At 43.4% G+C, this 20,241-nt stretch overlaps 1 protein-coding gene across 5 annotated transcripts in view; it reads right to left on the minus strand.

Annotated features, from left to right (window-relative positions):
• polr3g (polymerase (RNA) III (DNA directed) polypeptide G) overlaps window positions 1-19,053 on the minus strand; it is a 39,727-nt gene extending 20,674 nt beyond the window's left edge. Inside the window, exons 1-5 of one of the 5 annotated variants that reach the window (XM_070885090.1) lie at window positions 18,865-19,053; window positions 18,453-18,571; window positions 14,983-15,112; window positions 10,747-10,806; window positions 1,704-1,760 (exon numbers count right to left, since the gene is read on the minus strand). In XM_070885090.1, the coding sequence (XP_070741191.1) occupies window positions 1,704-1,760; window positions 10,747-10,806; window positions 14,983-15,112; window positions 18,453-18,566 (361 nt within the window). In that variant the 5' untranslated portion in view covers window positions 18,567-18,571; window positions 18,865-19,053. Of the gene's footprint in view, window positions 1-1,703; window positions 1,761-10,746; window positions 10,807-14,982; window positions 15,113-18,452 lie in introns of all 5 variants that reach the window. The other 4 variants (XM_070885080.1, XM_070885099.1, XM_070885106.1 and 1 more) reach the window with 4 other exon arrangements.
• Window positions 19,054-20,241: the final 1,188 nt, after the last annotated feature.

A 20,241-nucleotide genomic window follows, 5' to 3' on the forward strand; every position in this document is an offset into this window, starting at 1 on the left:
TTTGAAGAATGGGGGTTAATGATAACAGTTCTAAAAGGGATGGGGACAGTACCTATGGTGAAGGAATCATTAACAATGTCAGCTAGCATAGAGGCCAATAAGTGAAGTTGGGTGGTCAGCAGTTTAGTGGGCACAGGGTCCGTCAGCGGCAGGTAGGGGCCATAAAATCAGCGGTGATTGGCGGCCATGGGCAACGTGGCGGCCCTGAACTGCGAGAAACCATCAGCGGCAGGTCAGGGCCATAAAAGGAGCGGCGAGTGCCGGCCATGGGCAGCGTGGCGGCATACCACTGCAAGGTACAGCGCGAGTAGGTGCAGGAGGGCGATGGCAGCGAAGAGGGACGTCATCAAGGTGCAGGTCGGTGACTGGAACATGGGGAAGTACAGCAGGAGTGGCGAGGTCGGGGCGAAGGAGTGGCGAGAGATTGTAGAGGGACGTGATCGGGGCCCAGGAGAGGCGCGAGTTCGGGGCCAGAAGAGGCGAGGACCCAAAGACAGCACAGGCCAGCCCACACTGCGATATGTGTGCGCACTAGGCCCGTGCAGCAGAGCAGGTCTCCAGTTGTCTTGGTTAATCCTTGCCACTGGACCAAGCCCCGTCAAGCCCGTGTGGTGGCTGGTGTGCAACGGTCACCACACATTAAAAAAAAAATCCATGCACAGGCATCTTCCACCCTTCAATATTTAGTTCGTGACCTGGAATATCAGGTCCTTCATCAAAACACCTGTGAACTCATTCCTTTTTGGTGTGGCAGCAAGTCATCCTCGTTTTGAGGGACTGCCTAAGATGACGACGACTCCAGGGTCTAGCCAAGCAGTTAGGAGTTTGGTTGCAACCTTGGAGGCAAAGTTTTCCCCCCAGGACAGTTGGAGAAGGAAGTAAAAAAATAACAACTTGCATTTATAAGGTACCTTTAATATAGCAAAATGTCTCAAGGTGTTTACGTAAGGTTGGGAGGGGATAGGAGGATATAGGTAGTGAGGGATACAAGCAAGCAGTCAAGAGATATCCTTACCAGTGATCAAGAGCATGGGAATAGAGGCCATGCGAGATGGTTAGGCTGGAGCACTGGCCATGAGTTATTTAGAGAGGTCAAGGGTAGTGGAGATAGAAATTTAAATCACTGAGGATGAGGAGTCACTTAGTGTAGAGTCTGAGGGAGGGAGAGGGGAAGGACTGGGGCGCCCCTTAGACAAAGATGATTTTAAAAAGGAGGCGATGATGGTGGAACAGGGCAAGGTGCTCAAAAGGGAAAGAGGGCCAGGACAGTGCTTAATTTTTGTTAAATAAAAATAAAGTTTCAAGTTTATGTCAGTTGTATATAGGATTAACATTGTACCAATAAAGCTACTTCCAGCATTTGGGTAATGTTGCTCTGATGTTCATTCAGTGTCACAGTATACGACCTGAAAACATTTTAAAATCTGACCAGTCTTGCCAATGTTCCAAGGCTTTAATGCCCAAAACTGCTGTTCTTTTATGAATCTAGCATTATAAAAATATAGCACTTGATAAATGTAGTTTTCAGTTGTGAAACTTATTGTACTATTTATGCTCTGCTTTCCTAGAAATTTGAAAGATCAAAGATACATTAAGACGAGGGCACTTTAACTGGGCACAACATTTGTGAAAGTTAGTTAACTTCCATTTGCACAACAAAGGTGTTATTTTCACACAGCAAATATATTACAAATCATACTTACTTGCTTTTTTTAACGTTTTGATTCTTGGCTTTAGCTCCCTTGGAAGTCTTCTCCAATCTAAACATTTAAATTACATATAATTAACATGCAGGTCACTAGAATTCACAGCATTTTAAAATTAATTTTTAATGAAGAAACTCATGTTAAACAGCCATTGTTCAGATTGCCAGCAAGTTGAAAAGAACAGAAGATGCGGGGGGGGAGGGGGGGGGGGGGGCGGGGAAAGAGGCAAATCAAGCAGTTTGGGTTTTAAAATACAGTAGATTGTAAGAGGTAAGGAGTTCCACACTTCAAAACAGCATTCCTCAATATAAAACAGTGCCAAGGACGAGTGTAACCTTCAAGACGTTGTTTTGGACTTGTGGAAAGAGAGTCTGGTATGTGTTCAGAGGAATTAACCCCTCATTATATTTCAGTGCTACATAAATTTATGCCTTAAAGTACACAGGGGTAATTTTTCCATCCATTCACAACTTTTGGGAGGAAAATCTAGACATATGTAACCTCAAAATACAATAAGATATTAATCCATCTGAGAAAATACAAGACATTCTATCTGGAATGTGCTTAATTGCATTTTTTTATTCCCATACTCCTCAATCAGATGGATTAAAAAGACAGGGTCCAAACCAAACAAACACTCACTTAATGCAGAACAGACAGATAGATAATCCATGACCTCCGCCCCGCTTCCAAAAAAACATGATCTCAATATATGAAGTGATATATGACAAATCAGGCCAAATGCAACACTTTTGCCAATGAACTTCTAACCACTGATGCCTCCAGTTCTCAAAACCTTGATGGTAGGCTAGTTTAAAATCTCCTTGAAAAGATCGACATAATAACATAAGAAATAAGAGCAGGAGTAGGCCATTTGGCCCCTCGAGCCTGCTCCACCTTTCACTAAGATCATGGCTGATCTGATCATGGACTCAGCTCCACTTCCCTGCCCGCTCCCCATAACCCTTTATCGCTCAAAAATCTGTCTATCTCCGCCTTAAATATATTCAATGACCCAGCCTCCACAGCTCTCTGGGGTAGAGAATTCCACAGATTTACAACCCTGAGAGAAGAAATTCCTCCTCATTTCAGTTTTAAATGGGTGGCCCATTATTCTGTGCCTCCTAGTTTTAGTTTCCCCTATGAGTGGAAATATCCTCTCTGCATCCACCTTGTCGAGCCCCCTCATTATCATATAAGTTTCAATAAGATCACCTTTCATTCTTCTGAACTCCAATGTGTATAGGCCCAACCTATCTTCATAAGTCAAAGAGTAGTGCAAGGAAGGTAGTGCAGGGCTCCCCTGTGGTCATTCCCCTGCAAAACAGATACACTGCTTTGAGTACTGTTGAGGGTGATGACTCATCAGGGGAGGGCAGCAGCAGCCAAGTTCATGGCACTGTGGCTGGCTCTGTTGCACAGGAGGGCAGGAAAAAGAGTGGGAGAGCGATAGTGATAGAGGATTCAATTGTGAGGGGAACAGATAGGCGTTTCTGCGGCCGCAACCGAGACTCCAGGATGGTATGTTGCCTCCCTGGTGCAAGGGTCAAGGATTAATGTGCAAAGTTAAAGCACATGGGATTGGGGGTAGTGTGCTGACGTGGATTGAGAACTGGTTGTCAGACAGGAAGCAAAGAGTAGGAGTAAACGGGTACTTTTCAGAATGGCAGGCAGTGACTAGTGGAGTGCCGCAAGGTTCTGTGCTGGGGCCCCAGCTGTTTACATTGTACATTAATGATTTAGACGAGGGGATTAAATGTAGTATCTCCAAATTTGCGGATGATACTAAGTTGGGTGGCAGTGTGAGCTGCGAGGAGGATGCTATTAGGCTGCAGAGTGACTTGGATAGGTTAGGTGAGTGGGCAAATGCATGGCAGATGAAGTATAATGTGGATAAATGTGAGGTTATCCACTTTGGTGGTAAAAACAGAGAGACAGACTATTATCTGAATGGTGACAGATTAGGAAAAGGGAAGGTGCAACGAGACCTGGGTGTCATGGTACATCAGTCATTGAAGGTTGGCATGCAGGTACAGCAGGCGGTTAAGAAAGCAAATGGCATGTTGGCCTTCATAGCGAGGGGATTTGAATACAGGGGCAGGGAGGTGTTGCTACAGTTGTACAGGGCCTTGGTGAGGCCACACCTGGAGTATTGTGTACAGTTTTGGTCTCCTAACTTGAGGAAGGACATTCTTGCTATTGAGGGAGTGCAGCGAAGGTTCACCAGACTGATTCCCGGGATGGCGGGACTGACCTATCAAGAAAGATTGGATCAATTGGGCTTGTATTCACTGGAGTTCAGAAGAATGAGAGGGGACCTCATAGAAACGTTTAAAATTCTGACGGGTTTAGACAGGTTAGATGCAGAAAGAATGTTCCCAATGTTGGGGAAGTCCAGAACCAGGGGTCACAGTCTGAGGATAAGGGGTAAGCCATTTAGGACCGAGATGAGGAGAAACTTCTTCACCCAGAGAGTGGTGAACCTGTGGAATTCTCTACCACAGAAAGTAGTTGAGGCCAATTCACTAAATATATTCAAAAGGGAGTTAGATGAAGTCCTTACTACTCGGGGGATCAAGGGTTATGGCGAGAAAGCAGGAAGGGGGTACTGAAGTTTCATGTTCAGCCATGAACTCATTGAATGGCGGTGCAGGCTAGAAGGGCTGAATGGCCTGCTCCTGCACCTATTTTCTATGTTTCTATGTTTCTATGTCTCGTAGCGGGTGCAGGACATTCTAAAAAGGGAGGGAGAACAGCCAGTTGTCGTGGTGCACATTGGTACCAACGACATAGGTAAAAAAAGGGATGAGGTCCTACGAAACAAATTTAAGGTGCTAGGAGCTAAATTAAAAAGTAGGACCTCAAAAGTAGTAATCTCGGGATTGCTACCAGTGCCACGTGCTAGTCAGAGTAGGAATCGCAGGATAGCGCAGATGAATACGTGGCTTGAGCAGTGGTGCAGCAGGGAGGGATTCAAATTCCTGGGGCATTGGAACCGGTTCTGGGGGAGGTGGGACCAGTACAAACCGGACGGTCTGCACCTGGGCAGGACCGAAACCAATGTCCGAGGGAGAGTGTTTGCTAGTGCTGTTGGGGAGGAGTTAAACTAATATGGCAGGGGGATGGGAACCAATGCAGGGAGACAGAGGGAAACAAAAAAAAAAAGAGACAAAAGCAAAAGACAGAAAGGAGATGAGGAAAAGTGGAGGGCAGAGAAACCCAAGGCAAAGAACAAAAAGGCCCACTGTACAGCAAAATTCTAAAAGGACAAAGGGTGTTAAAAAAAACAAGCCTGAAGGCTTTGTGTCTTAATGCAAGGAGTATCTGTAATAAGGTGGATGAATTAACTGTGCAAATAGATGTTAACAAATATGATGTGATTGGGATTACGGAGACGTGGCTCCAGGATGATCAGGGCTGGGAACTCAACATCCAGGGGTATTCAACATTCAGGAAGGATAGAATAAAAGGAAAAGGAGGCGGGGTAGCATTGCTGGTTAAGGAGGAGATTAATACAATAGTTAGGAAGGACATTAGCTTGGATGATGTGGAATCTATATGGGTAGAGCTGCAGAACACCAAAGGGCAAAAAACGTTAGTGGGAGTTGTGTACAGACCTCCAAACAGTAGTAGTGATGTTGGGGAGGGCATCAAACAGGAAATTAGGGGTGCATGCAATAAAGGTGCAGCAGTTATAATGGGTGACTTTAATATGCACATAGATTGGGCTAACCAAACTGGAAGCAATACAGTGGAGGAGGATTTCCTGGAGTGCATAAGGGATGGTTTTCTAGACCAATATGTCAAGGAACCAACTAGGGGGGAGGCCATCTTAGACTGGGTGTTGTGTAATGAGAGAGGATTAATTAGCAATCTCGTTGTGCGAGGCCCCTTGGGGAAGAGTGACCATAATATGGTGGAATTCTGCATTAGGATGGAGAATGAAACAGTTAATTCAGAGACCATGATCCAGAACTTAAAGAAGGCTAACTTTGAAGGTATGAGACGTGAATTGGCTAGGATAGATTGGCGAATGATACTTAAGGGGTTGACTGTGGATGGGCAATGGCAGACATTTAGAGACCGCATGGATGAACTACAACAATTGTACATTCCTGTCTGGCGTAAAAATAAAAAAGGGAAGGTGGCTCAACCGTGGCTATCAAGGGAAATCAGGGATAGTATTAAAGCCAAGGAAGTGGCATACAAATTGGCCAGAAATAGCAGCGAACCCAGGGACTGGGAGAAATTTAGAACTCAGCAGAGGACAAAGGGTTTGATTAGGGCAGGGAAAATGGAGTACGAGAAGAAGCTTGCAGGGAACATTAAGACAGATTGCAAAAGTTTCTACAGATATGTAAAGAGAAAAAGGTTAGTAAAGACAAACGAAGGTCCCCTGCAGTCAGAATCAGGGGAAGTCATAACGGGGAACAAAGAAATGGCAGACCAATTGAACAAGTACTTTGATTCGGTATTCACTAAGGAGGACACAAACAACCTTCTGGATATAAAAGGGGTCAGAGGGTCTAGTAAGGAGGAGGAACTGAGGGAAATCCTTATTAGTCGGGAAATTGTGTTGGGGAAATTGATGGGATTTAAGGCCGATAAATCCCCAGGGCCTGATGGACTGCATCCCAGAGTACTTAAGGAGGTGGCCTTGGAAATAGCGGATGCATTGACAGTCATTTTCCAACATTTCATTGACTCTGGATCCAGTTCCTATCGAGTGGAGGGTAGCCAATGTAACCCCACTTTTTAAAAAAGGAGGGAAAGAGAAAACAGGGAATTATAGACCGGTCAGCCTGACCTCAGTAGTGGGTAAAATGATGGAATCAATTATTAAGGATGTCATAGCAGCGCATTTGGAAAGAGGTGACATGCTAGGTCCAAGTCAGCATGGATTTGTGAAAGGGAAATCATGTTTAACAAATCTTCTGGAATTTTTTTGAGGATGTTTCCAGTAAAGTGGACAAGGGAGAACCAGTTGATGTGGTATATTTGGACTTTCAGAAGGCTTTCGACAAGGTCCCACACAAGAGATTAATGTGCAAAGTTAAAGCACATGGGATTGGGGGTAGTGTGCTGACGTGGATTGAGAACTGGTTGTCAGACAGGAAGCAAAGAGTAGGAGTAAATGGGTACTTTTCAGAATGGCAGGCAGTGACTAGTGGGGTACCGCAAGGTTCTGTACTGGGGCCCCAGCTGTTTACACTGTACATTAATGATTTAGACGAAGGGATTAAATGTAGTATCTCCAAATTTGCGATTGACACTAAGTTGGGTGGCAGTGTGAGCTGCGAGGAGGATGCAATGAGGCTGCAGAGTGAATTGGATAGGTTAGGCGAGTGGGCAAATGCATGGCAGATGAAGTATAATGTGGATAAATGTGAGGTTATCCACTTTGGTGGTAAAAACAGAGAGACAGACTATTATCTGAATGGTGACAGATTAGGAAAAGGGGAGGTGCAACGAGACCTGGGTGTCATGGTACATCAGTCATTGAAGGTTGGCATGCAGGTACAGCAGGCGGTTAAGAAAGCAAATGGCATGTTGGCCTTCATAGCGAGGGGATTCGAGTACAGGGGCAGGAGGTGTTGCTACAGTTGTACAGGGCCTTGGTGAGGCCATACCTGGAGTATTGTGTACAGTTTTGGTCTCCTAACTTGAGGAAGGACATTCTTGCTATTGAGGGAGTGCAGCGAAGGTTCACCAGACTGATTCCCGGGATGGCAGGACTGACCTATCAAGAAAGATTGGATCAACTGGGCTTGTATTCACTGGAGTTCAGAAGAATGAGAGGGAACCTCATTGAAACGTTTAAAATTCTGATAGGTTCAGACAGGTTAGATGCAGGAAGAATGTTCCCAATGTTGGGGAAGTCCAGAACCAGGGGTCACATTCTAAGGATAAGGGGTAAGCCATTTCGGACCGAGAGGAGGAGAAACTTCTTCACCCAGAGTGGTGAACCTGTGGAATTCTCTACTGCAGAAAGTTGTGAAGGCCAATTCACTAAATATATTCAAAAAGGAGTTGGATGAAGTCCTTACTACGAGGGGGATCAAGGGGTATAGCGAGAAAGCAGGAATGGGGTACTGAAGTTGCATGTGCAGCCATGAACTCATTGAATGGCGGTGCAGGCTAGAAGGGCCGAATGGCCTACTCCTGCACCTATTTTCTATGTTTAACCCCCTCATCTCCGGAATCAACCTAGTGAACCTTCTCTGAACAGCCTCCAAAGCAAGTATATCCTTCCTTAAATACGGAGACCAAAACCGTACGCAGTACTCCAGGTGTGGCCTCACCAATGCTCTGTACAGTTGTAGCAGGACTTCTCTGTTTTTATACTCTATCCCCCTTGCAATAAAGGCCAACATTCCACCTTACAATAACGGACCACATGATTTAAATAACAGCACTTCTCCCAAAAGTTCTTATGTTCATGCTTGATGCTACTGGTATTCGGGATAATCGGCATTCACACATTTGCGTATGAAGATGAATCAATATAGAAAGGAAACGTTTGGTAATGAGTATCTTTGGAGTAATTTATAGCATTTAAGAATGGGATAGAAGGAAACATAGAAAATAGGTGCAGGAGTAGGCCATTTGGCCCTTCGAACCTGCACCACCATTCGAAAAGATCATGGTTGATCATTCCCTCAGTACCCCTTTTCTGCTTTCTCTCCATACCCTTGATCCCTTTAGCCGTAAGGGCCATATCTAACTCCCTCTTGAATATATCCAATGAACTGGCATCAACAACTCTCTGCGGCAGGGAATTCCACAGGTTAACAACTCTCTGGGTGAAGAAGTTTCTCCTCGTCTCAGTCCTAAATGACCTATCCCTTATTCTAAGACTGTGTCCCCTGGTTCTGGACTTCTCCAACATTGGGAACACTCTACCCACATCTAACCTGTCCCGTCCCGTCAGAATCTTGTATGTTTCTATGAGATACCCTCTCATCCTTCTGAACTCCAATGTATGACGGCCCAGTTGATCCCGTCTCTCCTCAGATGTCAGTCCAGCCATCCAGGGAATCAGTCTGGTGAACCTTCGCTGCACTCCCTCAATAGCAAGAACGTCCTTCCTCAGATTAGGAGACCAAAACTGAACACAATATTTCAGGTGAGGCCTCACCAAGGTCCTGAACAACTGCAGTAAGACCTCCCTGCTCCTATACTCAAATCCACTAGCCATGAAGGCCAACATACCATTTTTGCCTTCTTTACCGCCTGCTGTACCTGTATGCCAACTTTCAATGACTGAGGTTACATGACATCCAGGTCTCGTTGCACCTCCCCTTTTCCTAATCTGCCACCATTCAGATAATATTCTGTCTTTGCGTTTTTGCCCCCAAAGTGGATAACTTCACATTCATCCACATTATACTGCATCTGACATGCATGTGTCAATTCACCTCACCTATCGAAGTCACCCTGCAGCCTCTTAGCGTCCCCCTCGCAGCTCACACCGCCACCCAGTTTAGTGTCATCTGCAAACTTGGAGATATTACATTCTATTCCTTCATCCAAATCATTGATGTATATTGTAAAGAGTTGGGGTCCTAGCAGAGCCATGCGGTACTCCACTAGTCACTGCCTGCCATTCTGAAAAGGACACGTTTATCCCGACTCTCTGCTTCCTGTCTGCCAACCAGTTCTCTATCCACGTCAGTACATTACCCCCAATACCATGTGCTTTGATTTTGCACACCAATCTCTTGTGTGAGACCTTGTCAAAAGCCTTTTGAAAGTCCAAATACACATCCACTGGTTCTCCCTTGTCCACTCTACTCGTTACATCCTCAAAATTCCAGAAGATTTGTCAAGCATGATTTCCCCTTCATAAATCCATGCTAACTTGGACCGATCCTGTCACTGCTTTCCAAATGCGCTGCTATTTCATCCTTAATAATCGATTCCAACATTTTCCCCACTACTGATGTCAGGTTAACCGATCTATAATTACCCGCTTTTGCTCTCCCTCCCTTTTTAAAAAGTGGTGTTACATTAGCTATCCTCCAGCCCATAGGAACGGATCCCGAGTCGATAGACTGTTGGAAAAGGTCTACAAGGTGACAATCATGAGTTTAACTCCCTGATGTGGTCTTTGAAAACTTGGAAAGCAGAAACTCTCTTCTTCCACATCACAGATAACAAAGCTGCATTTTCCTGGCTAGTCTGCCTGCAAATTGGTGTCAGATGTCACTGGATCATTTGCAAGCTAACCAGCCAACGGCAGATAATAATTCCCATTGGTGGCTCAGTTCAGGGGATCCAAAAGCCTTAATGCATCAGTAAGTCTACTTTATGAAACTTATGTTACTTGTATCTCCTACAATACTGCTCACAAGATTCTAGACTAAGGCCAGATTAGGTGGTCTACCTCAGCTATACCTAGTAACCTCTCCATCAGGCCAAGTTTATTGTTATGTTTTCCACTTTTGTTATCTGCTGCTGCTATTGGTTCATTTCTATCACTCTCTGACAGATAAAGGATCACCAGTGCATGTTCTGTCACTACATCACAATGAGTCATGTCACAGTAAGATCAGTAATGGTGCAAAAACAGTTATTTCCCTCAGGCAGGTAGATGCCAAACGTTTGGAATTCTTGAAGAAGAGGGTTTGCAGCATTAAAACTAATGTTCATTAATAGTGTAAGTCTAGTGGGTATTGGGTTATAAACATGCATTTTATTTCTTTTAAACTGTAAATTGAAATCTACCAAATTGTCTCTAGTCCTTACTTTTATTGGCATTGTTCCAGACTTGGAAGAATCAGAACTGTCACATGTTTAAAACTGACCAATGAAAGCACACTGAATGGTTACATGATTATGATCGGTCGATTAGGATTTTCTAGAAAAGTGACACATGATTAACTTGATTAAAGATGCTAAAAAATATGTAATAGGTAGATTATACAAGGCAATACAAATAAAGTAAAACACAATATACATTAGATGTAGAGAAATACAAACATGCAGCTAATTCAAGGATCACACAATAATAAGCACAAATAAAGTAATTTGTAGTTACCTGGTGTCCATTTCTTGTTGCTATCTTTGTCTTGATACTTGTGTGCATATCTTTCAACATCTAAAATGAAAGATATATCTTTGAATGTAACATTATTTGATTTAAATTTTCAAATCTGCTTTACTATGGAACTTCACATTTGAATTATATACGAACGCAAGTAGTCACAATGTTTAGAATCTGATCAACACTTCATCCTTTATTACTTCACTTTGGTATTGCAATATGAAACATGAAACATAAATCATTTATACAATTTCAACTATTTTACTAAAATACAAAGGTGCTCAAATATTTTCAATGGTCGAGCCCTGCAGTGTAAAATGAACATTGTGCTTCTGCAACTTGCTTCAGCTGCCACCTGGTGGCTAATCTAAAAGGACAGAATAAAACTACAAAACATGACCATGGAATGAAGGGCAAATCTCATTTTCAACACAATGTGAAGATTATTAAACTTACCCATGAGAGGAGTTATTTTTCATTACCATCCTTCCCTGATGTCTATCCAATTTAGAACCAAACAGCAGGCTCCCCCCCGTTCCCCCCCCCCCGACCCGTGCTAAAAGGTACCAACTCACGCTGAGGTACAGTCCATGTGCTGGGTGTCCTCCAATACCTTGTCCAAGCAGCCATTCTTCATGCTTGAGCCTAGATAGCGAACATTGGTAGACTATTCAACCAGGCAAAACAAGCATCACAGCTGAACCAGATTTTGTCTTCATCCAACATCCACATGTATGAATTTTCAAATGGCATAGATGAAGAGCAAGCAGGAATGGGAACCCTGGCTCATTTCCCCACTAGGGGCACAAAAGGCCAAGTGTAGGACAGATGCACCAACATTAGCATCCTCCTCCAGGCCAACATCCCCAGCATTGAAGCACTGACCACATTTGATCAGCTCCACTGGGTAGGCCACATAGTTCGCATGCCAGACACGAGACTCCCAAAGCAAGAGCTCTACTCGGAACTCCTTCACGGCAAACGAGCCAAAGGTGGGCAGTGGAAACGTTACAAGGACACCTTCAAAGCCTCTCTAATAAAGTGCAACATCCCCACTGACACCTGGGAGTCCCTGGCCAAAGACCACCCTAAGTGGAGGAAGTGCATCCGGGAAGGCGCTGAGCACCTCGAGTCTCATCGCCGAGAGCATGCAGAAATCAAGCGCTGGCAGCGGAAAAAGCATGCGGCAAACCAGTCCCACCCACCCCTTCCCTCAACGACTATCTGTCCTACCTGTGACAGAGACTGTGGTTCTCGTATTTGACTGCACAGCCATCTAAGAACTCATGTTAAGAGTGGAAGCAAGTCTTCCTCAATTCCGAGGGACTGCCTATGATGATGATGGGGACAAACACATCCCCTCAACTGAAATCAGTTAAGCTAGCACAGACTGTCAGTTGAACTTAAGGAGGGAAAAAATGTCTGGTGTGGCACTGATTTATCATGGAACAGAATGCTTGTTCTGTGATAATTCACCAGCAAACAGCACACATAGGATAGTTCCACAAAATTTATACTATTTAAGCTCAGCTTTATGATCTTGCTGATCTTTTTCACTTGAGTCCTTAAGATATATGTAGAAATATGTAGAGATGGTATTTTGCTCTTATTCCAAAGCAGCTTTGAGTATCACTCTGCATTTTTTCCGTGCTAGGATATTGTTTTGGAAACATTGCGTCTTGCCAATTTCTTAAGGCTCTCAAACAAAATTATTCAAATAATTTTGTAATGTAAATTATCACATTAAAATAGTCAGCTGTAAAATACCCAATATCCATTTCACAGATGGATCAATTCCCTCCTAAACACACTTCTCTACATCCTACTCTCACATTGTGCCCCTGGTATACCGCTTTGCATAGTGCACTTTGCAAAACCACGTTGCTGAAGGAATCTCTCTAGAATCTGCGCTGCCATATATTAGCATATGGATACTGCACTGTCTGTGCACTTTGCTCAGAGGTAACAATTTCTGGAGAAGTTCAGACCTGAAAAGGTGCACTGTCCTTTCCTGGTGAGGATGATATGGAGAGCAGCTTTAGAGCTTTAGTGGAAGTGTTACAAAGTCTGGCAACTGTCATGATGCAGACAGGAATGTTGCTTTTACTGAGCACCTTGCAGGAGGTGCAGGCAAGGAGACATACCATCTTTGGGTACAATGTCCATTCTCTTCAGCAACATGCAGCTGGTCTGAACAGAGTGCAATCTTTGAAGTTATGAGAAGGAAGATCCTCAAGACATTTGCCAAGGTACAAGTCCTCTCATTCATTTGTACTGGTCTGCAATGCCATACCTATAAACACACATAACCGTTCACCTTTCTTCACAACTGTATAAAGGAGTGTTGATGAGGGCAGTGCGCAGGATGTATTGTATGTGGATTTTAGCAAAGCTTTTGATAAGCTCCCACATGGCAGGCTGGTCACAAAAGTAAAAGCCCATGGGATCCAGGGCAAAGTGGCAAGTTGGATCCAAAATTGCCTCAGAGACAGGAAGCAACAGGTCATGGTCGATGGGTGTTTTTGTGACTGGAAGGCTGTATCCAGTGGAGTTCTGCAGGATCACTTGCTTTTTGTGGTATATATCAATGACTTGGACTTGAATGTTGCGAGTATGATTAAGAAGTTTGCAGAGGACACTAAAATAGGTTGTGTGGTTGATAATGAAGAATAAAGCTGCGGGCTGCAGGAAGATATCAATGTACTGGTCAGGTGGGCAGAAAATGGCAAATGGAATTCAATCTGGATAAGTGTGAGGTAATGCATTTGGGGAGGTCTAACAAGGGAATACACATTAAATGGTATGACACTGAAAAGTGTCGAGGAACAAAGGGACTTTGGAGTGTAGGTCCACAGATCCCTGAAGGTAGCAGGCCAGGTAGATAAGGTGGTTAAGAAGGCATATGGAATACTTAGTTAGTTGAGGCATGGAATAACAGAGCAAGGAGGTTATGCTTGAACTGTATAAAACACTGGAGCACTGTGTGCAGTTTTGGTCACCACATTACAGGAAAGATGTTACTGCACTGGAAAGGGTGCAGAGGAGATTTACAAGAAAGTTGCTTGGACTGGAGAATTTTGGCTATAAGATTGGAGATGTGGTCTGTTTTCTTTGGAACAGAGAAGGCTGAGGGGAGACCTGATTGAGGTTTGTAAAATTATGAGTGGCCTGGACAGAAAAGACCTGTTTCCCTTGGCCGTGGGGTCAACAACCAGGGGGCATTGATTTAAAGTAATTGCGGAGGCTTAGAGGAGATACGAGGGGAAATCTCTTCACAGAGAGTGGTGGGGGTCTGGAACTCACTGCCTGAAAGTGTGGTAGAGGCAGAAATCCTCACCACATTTAAAAAATACTTGGATGTGCAGTGAAAGTGCTGTAACCTACAGGGCATATATATTATATATATACACAAACTGCTATGGTGGGATTTGAACTCATTATCTATATAATTTGTCCAAGCATCTGGATTACTAGTCCAGTAACATAACCTAATTATTCTACATATTGCTGCTCAAAGGGTGGTGAAAAGTCCACATCTTGGTGCCTCTTGTCGACTCATTTGTGGCCCCTTCCTCTGGTCCATTTCCTCCTTCTCAAAAAGAGCTACTGGGATTCCTTTAGGGATTGCCAAGGTGTGGGCGAAGTTGCCTTGGATGTTTTGGATTGTAGAAGTCAATACATGTCTCCAGAGAGTTGCTCCGCTCCACTCCACATTAGCAAGAAACACAGAAATTCCAAGACTCTTGACAAATCAAAAAAAGCCCAAATAAAAACTAGCAAAACAAATAAGAATGAGTACACCTTTAAGATTTAAGGACTGCTGCACAGCCCCCTGCTCAATCTTTATTTGGCGAATACTGTGGCAATGGCACAAAGATGCACAATTTCTGGAGGGGCGTGGATACTCCCCTAATATCTATTTTAATGAAGCTTGTGCCATGGAGTAGTGCAAGCCTCTTCTGCTTCCAGCGCTGATCCAAAGCAAAGCCCAGGACAGACACAGACATGAAAATACAGATTTTCCACTCCTTCTGCACCCCGCCAATGTCATAAGGAAGTGTAATATTCTTGTGTGAAGCATAAACACTGGCACCAAATGGCCGGTTTCTGTGCTGCAAATTCTGTGTACTTACATGCCAATATTCCGAACCTATAAAGCTCTGTAGCTTCCTCTGCAGCTGTATCTATGGAGACTTTGCCTACATGTATATACAACAAACTATTTCTTACCTTTCTTTACAATGGCAGCTTCAATGTAGTATGGCAGTTTCTTGCAGGCTCCCCTTAACTCCTGCTTCAAGGCTAGGATGTAGTTTACATCTTCCCCTGTATTCAAGGGGACAGGCTTAAATTCTGTGGGCTACAGATTGGTAATGTAGGTTATCATATAGTACAAGTACATTTGGCAATAATATAGCTGAAACCAGACAAGCACATACCTGATTCAAACATGAATTTTCATTATACCAAATCTCATTCCAGCACAGAATTCCTAATTCAGTTTTTAATACTTTGCTCACTAAGCAAGCCACAACCAAATCTTAATCTGGACCCTTTTTTATTGAGGGTACAAATTCTTTTATTTTTTTCCAGGATACATTTTCTCCCCCATCCACAAACGAATTGTAACACAGAAAGGTCACGCAACCAGAGTCTTGGGCTTACCCGTGCTACTACTGAGGAGTTCACTAGATGCGTGAGCTGCCCAGTAACCAACATTCCCACTAATTTCCCCTCTCTCACTGCCTCTTCCTATGAGGAAAGTTGTAGCACCTTTCAAGTGTGTACCACCAATTGCTTGCAACTGTGATCAGTAAATAGTGAGTGCCAAAGATTGCCAAACCACCCGACAGGGCACTTCATTAGTCAGGTCTTATACACGTTCTGTTTACAATCGGATTGAATAAATGTGTTCTACTACAATTATAGAACACCCATAGCCAAGAACAGCATTCTTTTTTGTGGCATCCTCGATCACGGTCACCAATAGTGAGACTGCAACAGGCAACTTTGAATATGTTTGATGTCACAATGTCAGGGGAGATGCCATTTGCATCAAGAGGTTCCTTTTACCCCATTTGCCGCTGCACCTGCAACCCTCCCACCCCCGCCCATTCTTAAGAGCCACAGCATACTTCCAGTTTAGGATGGTCTTTATTATTTTAATACTTATCCTCCCTCTTATTTTAAGTACATGACATCAATTTCTGCAGCTTCTACTTGGCCCTTTCATCATGATTTTGCAAGGACTTTGGAAAGAGAAACTGTTTCAAGATCACATCATTAGGCTCAGCACTCCCCAGAGTCAGTCACAAAATTGTTGCGTGGTATCTTCTCTGGGCATCTTAGAGCTTCTTTAATTAGCAGAGTTGAGATAATTATGAAAAACCTCCTTCAGACCTCTATCCATCAAATCCGTACACCACAAAACCAGAATCCACCTTAACTTTACAATCCAATTCTAGTCTGGTACCAGCCAAACAATTGGTACCAACACTAAAATGTGATCGACAGACTTCGGTGTTAAAGCTGAAAGCTTTGTTTCCATATCTGACAGTTCCCTAAATTTCAGCTATCAAAGGCACTTATCACAACTTCTGTGCAGTCAGCCCCATAGGCCTTCCTTCAGAACCATCCTGTATTCATTACAGAATGGTTTTGCGACACTTTTTAGCGGCTGCCTGAAGAACATCATTATCAGAGATCCAGGATCAAGATCAACCTCTTGGCCATGGGAGACACATGGGTACAGCAAAAGCCTACACCGGAAAGGTGGAGAGGAGCAGCAGAAAATGTCATATTTAAACAATTGCCCACAGAAAAGTTGAAAGTATTAATTATTTTCAGAAGACAGAAATATTCCAGTAACAAAACCTGTAATCTACCTTTGGACTGTTCAGTTAGATCTTAGCCAAAACAGCCTATTCAAATAGACTACAGATGAAGGCAGAACCTCTTTTCTTCTCAGACCCTATCTTCTTGAATAATGTTGAAGACTAGTCTAGGCTGCAAACAACCTAGAATTTGAAGTAGACAGTTGGCAAGCAACTCAATAAAGTCCCCCCCCCCCCCGGGCCCCCCCAATCATCTTCGCCTACATCCTCCCGATAATCCTTTCCAACTTCTGATCCCCAAACAGCAACAAGAAGGCTGAATTCAGCAGTCTGTGGGCCAATATCAGATATATGGATGCTCAAAGCAGTACAATTTGAGGACCAACTTCGGTTGATGCAGAGGATGTCACTAAAGAAAACTAGATGCCATACCTTATAGTGACCTCATTTTCCCATCAGAACCATCTTTCGTATAACACACCCAGTTTGCCCATCCTGAAGCTTTTTCTTCAGATGATAACCCTTTATGTATTTGGTTCCACATTTGTTTGTATAATTTCAATGAAATGCGTACAAGAGGGTAAGAAACAGACACAATTATGATGTATATAGTTCATGCAGTTGTATTCACAGTTAGACATGGCTACCCTTTTATTTCTTGCATTTTCTATTTGTTCACATGTTTTGAGTGTTTTGGTTGCAGGTATAGATGCACATAATACAAATTTTGATTTCTTTTGTTTCACTTGGAGGGAAAAAACTTGGGAGACACACTTTAAAATGAAACAGGAAAATCACAAGTGAAATAACATGCAAATCAAGAATATCAAAAATGTCTCAAGAATGGTAACCACACCTCACTGATGGCTGAGCGTAGCTTTAAGCCTTACAGCCCATCTCTCCCACTGCTGTTAGATTTGATTGTGTTATATATGAATGATGCTTCTGCTCAAGAGAATGAAGTCGAGACAACATAGTCAATGATGCTTCATAATGAAGCAGTGGCCAATAACATCTGACATGAACCAGTGAATGCATCAAGGTTCATCTGTACTAAGCTTTTGAACTAGCATACATTATTTTAATTTGTGCAAACATTTGTGTGGCCATTTATATAAACTGCAGCGAAACAGTCACACTGCAAATGCTAAACATTAAAAGGATTGAATAGTTTTACAAGAGTGTTTTTGAGCATGCTAACTGCAGTACCACCCACTGGCCAAAACATAAAATGAACTGCATCTGATTTATATGCCGTGTGAACTTTTGCAACATGGGTTTTTCATGTTAACCTCAGTCTTCATTACATTGATCACTAGTAAATTGAATGACATCATGCCGACAGTTAAATTATTTCACCTTTGCACTCAAAAAAATGAAGGGTCTTAAAAGTTACTTTAACACGATAGACACACAGTCGGGGCAAAATTTAACATCAACGGGAGCGTAAAACGGTTGATAGAGGGTCCGCCACCTGTTACACCCCCGCTCGATTTTCCTATCCATTTAATTGTACCCTCAGTAACGCCATCAGATGGCCTAAAAGTTTACAAGGGAGTTTAAGTGATTCGTTTTGCTGTTATGCAATTAGACCGGTTGCACGCAAAAGTTAATGGGCTCGGATATGAAGAGTGCGGGAAACATAGATATCCATTTGATTACTCCTAGGAAGTTAGGTGTAAAATGCTGGTCCTGAATATAAAGGTGGTGTACACGTTTTCCTTTTAAAGGGAATTGAGTCAGAAGAGGATGTTGATATCTGCGATCCAGCGACAGATTGGCTCGCTGCGGGTTACATCATGAGACAGGCCCAACATTTTGCCTGTGGCGACATTGCCCCTTTAAAATAAACCTGTTAACACTTACCGGAAATAAAGGGAGAGGTTGGCCTCCAGTATCAGGTAACGCCACGCCTCGGGAAAAGCCGATCGCTTCGATATTAAAAGTGAATTGCCCTCTGCCGCGGCCTCCTCTAGACATCACGACTGAAATCCAGACACAAAACCAGCTGTGTAAAATAAAGAGCAGAAAAAGCCACACAGTAACAAATTGAGCGGTTTCTCTCAGTCTGCAGGGACAGTGTTTGCATCAGATGAGGTGCCACACCACTGCTGCGAGATCCGAGGCGCCACACTGGCCACGCCTCAGTCAGAAGCGCACTTTGCCTCTTAGAAATATTACAAGTTCGAAGCGCTTCTAAGCACACTCTGGTCAACCCCTTTAATATTTTTACCAATCCCCAAGTGAACCCCGAAGATTTCAGAACGGCTTGCTTAACTGCTTCTGCACGCTGGAGTTTATACCGAGAATTAAAGGAACCGCACAACAATGGCACTGCGCTCCTCCTGCCTCCGGTTTGTGTTTCTATTTAAACCGGTTATTTTACAGACATTTTCACTCACTCACTCTCACATTCACATTCACATGTGCTTGCTGCACGCAGACTCGCCAGTTACCGGAACTGCTCAGCCTCGGAATACGCATGCACCACTTCTGGTCGATCCACGTATGAGGCAATGTGGCAAAAGTCAATTCACAGCGTTTTCCAAAGAATTTTGTCACTGTGAGGTGCATCTGGATTTTCTTTGTGAGACATGATGGAAATAGCATTGTCAGGTTAAATTTGTATAAATAAACACGTTTAAATGTCTATTAAGGAATTTCTATCTTGAAAGTGAGGAATGGCTTTTCTGGGTTCCACTAGGAAACTGAAGGCTTAGAAGTTCCTGATTAAATGCTGCAGTATATAGTGCCAATGTTAGACATATGGAAACAATGAACTTCTTGAAAATACTGCGTTTCAAATGCATTGTAATAAATACTGCAGGTTTTTTTTTAAACAGTAAAATACAGAAAAGGATTTTTTTCCAAAAGACATGATCGTTGAAGATAAGTAAGACTTGCCAGATCACTTGCCAGTAATTTATAGGAACAAATGGGCAAGTCGAGATGTCCAAAAATAAGTCAATCTTGACGTAGTCGAGTGTATGGAACACAGCTGTGGCGCTGAGCAGCTAACCCTATCCCTTTAAGGCCTCTGCTCAGATATTCCCTGTGGGAATCCAGGTAATAGTGGCTCCTTATAAATTCCTACGGTAAATTAGAGGCTGCAAATTATTTCTAACTTTCAGATCAAAACAAAGGATCAAATATCTGGCTTTCTTTCTCCGTTTTAAAAAATGATTGTTTTACACCAGTAACCTGGCACTCTCTATGTAACAGCATTGTTGGAGCACCTTCACCACACAGACTGCAACGGTTCAAGAAGGTGGCTCACCATCACCTTCTCAGGGCAACTCGGGATGGGCAATAAATGCTGGCCTTCCTAGTGACGCCCAAATCTCAAGAATGATAAAACAAGATTTATCATCTGGCGTATGATATGCACATTATACTGAGATTCTGGGAGTCACGCATGGCCGGTGAAAGTTTTATGTTGAGGAACTCCCGGCCACCATATCTGCCCCATATCTGCATGGTCAGTGTTCGCTGTCAACAAGAGAGCATTCGCAATGGAGGCCCTTGTGTCTTTTTACCTTTTACTGTCAGTAGTCGCTCAATGGTAACACTCGCTTCTGAGTCAGAAGGATGTGGGTTCAAGTCCCACTCCAGATACTTGAGCACATAATCCAGGCTGACACATCAATGCAGTACT

This window comes from Pristiophorus japonicus, chromosome 1, assembly GCF_044704955.1.
Source record: "Pristiophorus japonicus isolate sPriJap1 chromosome 1, sPriJap1.hap1, whole genome shotgun sequence".
Classification (NCBI taxonomy): domain Eukaryota; kingdom Metazoa; phylum Chordata; class Chondrichthyes; family Pristiophoridae; genus Pristiophorus; species Pristiophorus japonicus.